The following is a 9,003-nucleotide window of genomic DNA, read 5'->3' on the forward strand; positions in this document are numbered from 1 at the left end:
CCAGAGCCGTGGGGCCTCTGTCCAGTCAAAGAAAACTCCATCTGAAGAAGAGTTTGAAACTATTAAGCTGATCAGTAATGGTGCTTATGGGTAAGGCTTCTAGACTTTGCTTTGGAAGAAAATAATTGTTCTACTCAGCAAAGGGCTGTAGCAAAGTTTGGCAAATGACCGGTTTTTGTTGGGTCCAAAGCATAAATGAGTTTTGCTTGGCTCTTACAGAGGTTCCACATTTGTGATGTCTTTGGTGTTCTAGGAGATGCCATTTCTTGCATGTTCTCGGAATTTCTTAGACAACAGCCCCTGTACCTGGACATAGTTCCTGGCTGTGAAGTCCTTACATTGCGCTGCACTGACACACGGCTTCCGGCTCAGGGACCTTTTGTAAAAATTAGTTACCCTACATGAAAGCTTTCTGGTATTCCTGATCCCTCTATGGCTTAAGTTTTCTGAAGCTCTTCAGAGCTGTGACATCAAGTCTGTTTTTCCAGTAACTATTTCTGCACCATTTCTTTATGGTAGGTAGGTAAAATATAGACACTTTAGTACCTTAGTTTGAGATGACAAAAACATTTTCCCTAAACTTCATCTCTAGGGAAAATATTGTTACTTAGTTTATTGTGAGATTTCCCAAGTAATAGTAAAAAAATGTAGTTCCATGAGTCTGAGAAAATTATTTTGCATCCATTTCCTTATTTCTTATCAAGGTTTTCTGTATTACCTTTCATGCTATCTGGTTAAGTCCTGTGACATGTGTTTGTTTAAAGGCTAAATGAGTGAGGATATAATTCTGTAGTTGCAACTGTTATTTATTATTCATTGAAACAGCAAGAGTATTGAGGCAGAAGCAGTTCATGCTTTTCCATTCTTAAGTTTATTCAGATTATACATGTAACATGGCTGTGAACGCTTAAAATACCAGAAGAAATGCTAAAATTACATTGAGTCAAATCTACTGCGAGAAGTAATACACTAAAAATGCTATTAGATTTTATTATCCATTGAAGAATCCAGAATTAAGTTGGTTGGTTACAATTTTAACCACTTATACAAACCTGTACAGAATTTTAAAGAGGTTTCCTGACTCTTTGCAGTTCATAAATCATACAAGTGATAGGCATTAGACTGTAACTGAAAAGCAGTGATATTCAGTAGGACCTAACAGCAAAATCTGAGCTTGAGTGTTTTGTCAAAGTTGGTGCTTAGTTAACAGCAACTAATTTTTTAGAAAGTATATGTGGAAAAAGTGTAAGCATATTTTTTCAGTGAAGACAGAGTGGAACATGTTGAAGAGCCTATTATTAGACAAGAAGATTTTACATCTTTTCAGTTGTATTTCAGCACAGGCCCTGTGATTTAAATGTAACTTTGTAAAAAAGGGAGGGAGAGGTGATAGTGTTGCTGTTACTCACATCTGTCTCTATCCTGGGTGCATTTTATAGTCAGCTGCTGGTGAGACACAATACCATGTTAAATGTAATATACTCCAGAGAAAAGGAAACAAGTACTGATTCAATAAGGCAGGCAAACTGGATGAAAATTTTATTTGCAAACTGTATTATTAATGTGCAGGAATCTAATGATCTGCAAATGATGGAAATATAAGAGATGCTTTACTGAAGGAAATCCCTGGTGACAGTAGATTGCGTCAAATTAATTTTATGGAGCTTGGAAAGAAATCGTGCTGATTCCATACATTTTGGACAATTTTTTAAGTGAAATTGTGACTGTAGTGTTGAAAAATACATGCCCCTGCCATGATGCTTTGTGACATTTATGTCTGAAATATCTCTTTATTTGTCACATGAGCGAAAATGCTGCTTAATTCAAGAAGGCAGAGTAGCTTCTGGAAAGAAGAATCATGGGGTTCCTTCTTTTCTAGAGGAGGTTGACACTGAGAAGGGATTTTATGGAGTCATAGATAAGTCTGTCAAGATCCATCCAAAGCTTTTAAGAAAAAAAAAAAAAACAAAACAGTTTGAACTGAAAATGGAACTTTTCCTCTTGGTATGTGGTTTTCTAGAGCAGTGTATTTGGTGCGACACAAGACCACCCGTCAACGTTTTGCCATGAAGAAGATCAATAAACAGAACCTGATCTTGAGAAACCAGATCCAGCAGGCTTTTGTGGAGAGAGATATCTTGACGTTTGCTGAGAACCCCTTTGTGGTCAGCATGTTCTGCTCCTTTGAGACCAAGCGCCACCTTTGCATGGTTATGGAGTATGTGGAAGGTATGGGTGTCGTTATCTACACCTGCAAAGGGACCTTAGCTGGGATGGACGTGTGGTGTTTATGCAGTGTGTCTCCTTGTAAAGGATGATGTTTCTGAGTGATTTATAAGATGTGTATTTTTGGATGTAAGACTGATCACTGTTCTGAACGTGATAAATGGGAAGAACATCTCATGTGTAGCTATTCCTTTCTTCATGGAAAGTGAGCTCAGTCAGCCCTGCAGTCACAGAGGAGGTCGTGATGCCTTTTTAGGGAGGAGTGTATGGACTGCTTGGGCTGAGCTGGAGAAATGAGTCATTCTACCACTAGTACAGTTTAGTGTAAGGAGATACTCCATTTGTGAATCCCTGTGACAAATACAACATTATTGTAGTGGAGCTGAGGAAACATAAAGCCACATGTAGAAAACTGCTGGGGTCAGAAGTCAGCATGAAGTTTCCAGTCCTCATTGGAAAGAGATCCTTCCACTCTCCTATGGGATGACATGGCTAGATGCACGTTTGCTTGGCATTACAGTTAGGAAAAAAAAAAAAAAAGTTAAGAAACATCACCAAGTGAGATAATCCTTGTTCTTTAGCAGCCTTTTTTAAAATACAGTGCTCTTTTATGCTAGGGTGTTTTTTTGCTTTGCTTATTCTTTGGAATATTATTTGATTGTATTTTATCACTGTATTTTGTTGTAAGCAATATATTTCCACTGGTGGATAGGATCAATTTATTGTGGTTGAATGGTTGCTTGGTTGAATGTTTATGAGAAATAGGCTTATAGTTACTATATTAGTGCACTTTCGGATAAATTAGTGGAATAAAAATTGATGTATTGACATAAAAAAATTTAATATTAATTCCTATTTGCAAGTAGAGATGAAGGTCAAATGAAATATGTGGCCACTGTTCCTTAAGAAGCTTGAGTCAGGGGCCCACAGACTTATTTTTATGAGTAACACTGTGTCCAAAGGCATGACTGCCTCTCCATGTGTAGGGAGAGCCAGTTAGTAGTTGTAGAGGTGTTTACTTACTATTTTAAGAAGCTTGTATATCAGAAGTAGTATGTGTCTCAGTGGTGGAAAGCAAAGAAATTTATAGAGAGGCCGAAGAGTGATGAACTGCCCTTTCTTCAAGGCTTGCTTAAGGTTTGGAAACAGCATCTGTACAGTTCTTGAGCAAGCATGCCCAGCATACATGGATCTCAGTTTTCCTAAGATTTTAATATTTATTTAAAGCTCAAGAAGGAGCATAGAGAGGGCTTTAGAATTCAGGCTAACAGAGCTGAGAGAGACAGCCTTTAGAAAACTTACCCTAATCTAGTATCATAGACCTGTAGCTGTTCTTTCTTACTGATATTTGCTGTTTCACTGTGCCGTATTTGCAACTTTTTCTCTAGGAGGTGATTGTGCTACACTTCTCAAGAACATTGGTGCCCTGCCTGTTGATATGGCAAGGATGTATTTTGCTGAGACTGTTCTGGCATTGGAGTACCTACACAATTATGGGATTGTTCACCGCGACCTAAAACCTGATAAGTAAGTCTTCAGAAGCTGGAAGGAGAAAGTCAGTTCTTCAGGAGCTTTCTCCATAGACAAGAGGACATGGGAGCTAGAGACAGTAGAGATCTTCAGTGACATCTGACATGCAGGAGATTTTATGGAGTCTCTTGCTACTGATGTAGAACCAGATAGACACTGAGAAAGGAGTAGGAAGAATGTTTTCAGATACTATCTCAAAGCTGTTGCTTCACTGATGAAATTATGACAGAAAGTCTGATTTCTAGTTGCTTTGGCAGCTCTGTGATATTCAGTTGCATAGGAGGTTTCTTCCAGGTGTTTGATAGGGACCTAACACTGAGAACTTGCTTAGCATTATCTTGTGGTTTTCTTTTTTTAAATTGCTTTTGGGAAACAATTAATTGAATGTTGGATTATTTTGCTCCTTCTCTTTCATCTAGTCTCCTGATAACTTCCATGGGTCACATTAAACTAACAGACTTTGGACTGTCTAAAATTGGGTTAATGAGCCTTACAACTAATCTTTATGAGGGACACATTGAGAAGGATACCAGGGAATTCCTGGACAAGCAGGTAAGCTGAAAAATGTTGTCTGTTGATGTGGCGTCAGATGCAGGATTGTGTCTGGGCATAGAATAGCACTTCCTCTCTGCCTCGACACTTTGTTGTGTGTTGTAGAATGGGAGGAAAAGTAAAAGTCCATTCTTATGTTTGTGCATAAATTGGCATGGTTTGTTGTTTCAGCTTCTTGTTTTGGAGTGATGCACTTCAGCTCTTGGTTGAGGATATTGAAAGTGTGGCCTGGGCACCAGTGCAGGTGTGAACAGAAATTGGCTTAGGGATGTAACACTGATTTTGCTGGAAGGTTGTTCTATGATCTCCCCCTTCTGGTGTTTAGAAAGTTCATTGCAACTTCCTGTATATTTCTTCTTGTAATTTTGTCTGATGGCTTAAACACTGATTTTTATCCCCGTGATACTTACATTTTTCTCCTTAGCCTTCATTTTGCTAGGCTTAACTAGCTAAGTTCTTTTAGACAACAAGATAGATTTTCCTTTGGTGAATGAATAGCTCTTCTATGCACCTGTTTCAGCTTGAGTTGATATTTCCTGGACAAAGTTGACAGGAACTATACTGTTCTGGATGCAGGCTCCTTGTATAATGGGGTTAAAAAATACTCCTCTCTCCTGAAAATATCTAGGATTGCAGCTGAATTTTCTTTTTTAGCTGTGCCAAATGTTAATCCATAACCATCCTGTGGTATTCCTTTGTTTCTGAGTAACATTTTTTCTAGCATGAACTCTCTTAGGTCACTAGATCATGGTCTTGCACTTTGCAGTGTTACATTTTTTACAACTATTTTGTTAGTGTTGCTGCTTCTAAGCCCAAGGCAACCTAGATATTCCAAGGTGATTTCCTGAGCCATTGTCTGTGCCAGATGTACCTCCCAAGTTTAAATGCTGAAGTGTGTAATCATGCTGTGCTGCTAATTCTGCATCTGTGAAACTAAATTCTGCTAGCACAGAGATGTGAGAGGTTTGTCAAAACTCAGTTCCTGATAGCTGTATCTGTGCCAGGAGACATCCATCAGACAGACAGACCTATACACACAGAATATGCATTTTTCCCATATGCTTTACTATATGTTCACCAAAGAACTACTTGTCCACACTAGGAGCATTTCGTAGTACATGATACCATTTCTGTGCAGGTAATGTGTCCTTCAAATACAGACTCTTGCTCCATGGTAGTCCAGAGCATAAAGTGGTTAGTGGCACAACATTATTAACTTCCTTGTAAAGCTCTGAGGGTGGAAAGAAAAAAAAAAAAAAGATAAAGATAAGTTTTGATGTAAATTTGGCAATTTGTAGGTTTATTGCTTTCTTCTGTGTTTCTCTTGAGGTCTGTGGGACTCCGGAATACATTGCACCAGAAGTGATCCTGCGCCAGGGCTATGGGAAGCCTGTGGACTGGTGGGCCATGGGCATTATCCTGTATGAGTTTCTAGTCGGTTGCGTCCCTTTCTTTGGGGACACACCTGAAGAGCTGTTTGGACAAGTGATCAGTGGTATGTTCCTGTTCTGGTTCTGAAGGGGTTTCAAAGTGTGCTGTGAAGTAAAGCCTTGAAAATATTAAGGATTGTTTACTCGGGAAAGAGTAGGTATAAAATAATGTGTTTTAATTTAAAAATATTCATTTTTCTGTGTCAAAGTAGCATCCATCTTGATTCCAGCTATTGAAAGTTGTTGAGTTGCTTAACATCTTGCTGGATAGTTTTCTCATTGTTACGTGGTATGGAAGTCACGGAAATCCTTGTGGGACTGGGGGAAGTATTTGGGGATTTTTCTGTTCTGTCTTTTAACTTAAATGCCAGACAATATGAAAGGAGCAGCCGCCAATTGGTCTAATTCAGCCTGATTTTGGTTATTGTTTCTGTAGGTGCAAATGTCAGTCAATTAGTAATTGTTGTGTAAATGAAATGAAAAGGAAATTCTAAGCAAAACACTCAGTACCTTCATGACTTGTGGCTTTTTAAACCCATCTCCTGCTTAGAGTTGGACAAACGATTGCTTTGTGTTCTCTCAGTGAATATGCCAGTGAAAACATTTCCTATTGGGAACGCTTTCTGAAACAGTAAATTTTTAACACACTTGGCAAATGTCCTCTTTAAAAAGCAAATTTCAGCAAAGAACTAAATATGATGCATGAAATCGTTACCTGTGAATTGTTCTCTCTGTTCCAAGTATAACGAGTGTGGAATGTGCAGGCATGAGATACAGCCGCGGTATTGTCAGTGTCATTGTTTATGGATTGTCATGGAAGTCCCATTTCATACTTTATTAATAGAGTTCTTAATGCTTTTTTTCTCCGCAAGCACTGCTTGGATTGACAGCAGCTTTAGCTGATGCTGAATTTTATGCGTTTTGGAAAATGTCAATGCTTGAATTATATTAAGTATGCAAGCTGCTGAATTCAAGGTATTTACGATTCTGGGGCAGAACTGAACACTGCATTTTACGGTATAAGAATGTGAATGGTTATTCAAATTGGTCATGAAGCTGGTAGAAAATGTCAAGTTTGTTTTTGTCCCCAGATGAAATTGCCTGGCCAGAAGGTGATGATGCACTGCCACCAGATGCCCAGGACCTCATTTCTAAGCTTCTCCGCCAAAATCCTCTGGAAAGAATGGGAACAGGTAGGAACCTTGTGCATAGGAAAGTAGTAGCCAGAAGCAGGAAAAGAAGCTACCTTGCCAGTGATGGACACCCACCCATGTTGAAAAATGCTCACCTAGAGCTGGGAAACAGTTTCTCCTGGGTTCAGTGAATCCTGTGTGATGAGGCTCTGACAATTAGTGTACATTTGTACATGAGTCAGGCAGCTATTACTGTCTTGTTTGGGAAACAAGAAAGGGGCACCATCAGTTTGGCAACGTAACTTCTGAAATTTGTGCTGTTCCATTAAAGGCTTGAGATTGTGTCTCCGTTTGAACAGTGTATAATCAGATTTCTTTGAAGTTCTCTTTGACTAGAGGCTTAATCCCCTACATGGATGTGAACTCCTGGGTGTAATAAAATAAATGAAAACTTTTCCATTCCTGGAGGCCTGTACTGTAGAATTCTCCAAACATACAACAAAGTCTGATAATCTTTTTGGCAAAGTCAGATGCATGTGTCAATCTTCCTATATTATAATGTGAGATTTCAAGTTTTAGAAGCCAACACTTCTCATTTCCTGATTGTAAATAACCATAAATAATCTCTAGCTGCACTCTTGTTTGGAAATAATTTGTGCAACACTGCGGCTTCACAGCAAAGGTTGTCTGTTTTGTTGATTTTATTTGTTTGATTTAATTTTGGATTTTCAATTGGAAACTACACTTTAAGGATAAAATAAAACCTAAATATATAACAGTTCCAAAAGGCACATATATTCAGCAGACTTAATGCATGTTCACACAAGGGTGATGAATAGATCATGAATTAATAATGATATCAGATGGTTTTTCACATGTTCTTCTCTGCTTCAAATCCGTGTACTTGAAAGATGTTGCTGTCATGGAAAAGATGTAGAATTTCTTGCCTTATAAAATGAGTTGATGGACTGATTTTTTTGATTTCTTATATACCTGTAATGCTGAGACTGCTGTTCCACTTGGCATCTTGTAGTGCCACTGGCACTCAGCAAACCTTTTATCTCTTTTCCTCTGCTGTTCTCTTTTTTAAAAAAGACAGTAACATCTTTTATGAATATTAATTTCATTTGAAAAAGAATGCACATACTAGTAGGTAGATATTCCTTAGTTTCTCCTGCTGGGTATCCAAGCTTGTGAGTTTAATAACAAAAGATACTAATTCAGGAAGATATGTGAGCCCCCGCCTTCTTTTAAGCACATGGATGAGTTTATTAATGAGTGGAGTCACTCACATGATAAGTACATTTCTGAATTTCCTCTCTTTATTTAGCTATGAACAAGATGGTATTTAGAGTTTGGAAATTTTAAATTAAGATGTTAATTAGTTCTTAATCTTGCATCTTGCTGTAAAATGTAACAGCAGATGTCTTCCAGCCAGTTTAGTCATGTGCTGTCGTTAAATAGGAAGAGGAGGTGGGAAGGAGAAAATCTTGTTCAGATTTTATCCTGCATCACCACTTTGGTAAAAGGGTAAGTTGTTTCTCAAAATTCCTGGAAAACGTGTGGCTTAAATGTACTACAGTACGTTCTTTTGGGCTCTTGATATTTTTAGGGTTTGTTTCTCTCATTATGCAAATGCTGAAAGAAATACTCTGCAATAAAAGGTGCTTATTTCAGGTAGTGCCTTTGAAGTGAAACAGCATCGGTTCTTTAAAGATTTGGACTGGAATGGATTACTTCGGCAGAAAGCTGAATTCATCCCACAGTTGGAATCTGAGGATGACACAAGCTATTTTGACAGTAAGACTAAAGATTCAGCCTAAACAGCATCAGATTTTTTTGTATTTCATTTTTGAAATTGTTAGAGATAAGTCATTGTTAGAAATTGAATAAAACATTTGATGGAAATTGCTTTTAAAAGTTCCTGTTGAATGCCAAGTAAGGTTTCTTTGAAAGCAAATTAGTTTTAAATGAAAAAAATGTTGCTGCTGAAGTTAATTTGCCTTCCACTGGTGCTTGTGGTCCTGCCAGCCATAGTGTGCTGTGGTTGTTATGCTGGGTTTATTACAGTACTTCCAAAGCATTTGGTAAATTCAAGTTCCTTGAGTTTTTGAGCAATGTTATCTTTCCCT

General features: G+C 38.1%; 1 protein-coding gene across 1 annotated transcript in view; it reads left to right on the forward strand.

Moving 5' to 3' along the window:
- Positions 1 to 9,003, forward strand: part of LOC104527084 (microtubule-associated serine/threonine-protein kinase 2) — a gene marked incomplete at its 5' end in the record, with an annotated part of 38,522 nt that overhangs the window by 14,170 nt on the left and 15,349 nt on the right. The window contains 7 exons of the mRNA XM_010170703.1: positions 5 to 90; positions 2,021 to 2,229; positions 3,615 to 3,753; positions 4,176 to 4,308; positions 5,638 to 5,803; positions 6,830 to 6,931; positions 8,549 to 8,671. Of these exons, the coding sequence (XP_010169005.1) occupies positions 5 to 90; positions 2,021 to 2,229; positions 3,615 to 3,753; positions 4,176 to 4,308; positions 5,638 to 5,803; positions 6,830 to 6,931; positions 8,549 to 8,671 (958 nt within the window). The remainder of the gene's footprint in view (positions 1 to 4; positions 91 to 2,020; positions 2,230 to 3,614; positions 3,754 to 4,175; positions 4,309 to 5,637; positions 5,804 to 6,829; positions 6,932 to 8,548; positions 8,672 to 9,003) is intronic.

The sequence above is a fragment of the Antrostomus carolinensis genome, unplaced genomic scaffold (assembly GCF_000700745.2).
Source record: "Antrostomus carolinensis isolate BGI_N321 unplaced genomic scaffold, ASM70074v2 scaffold6806, whole genome shotgun sequence".
NCBI lineage: Eukaryota > Metazoa > Chordata > Aves > Caprimulgiformes > Caprimulgidae > Antrostomus > Antrostomus carolinensis.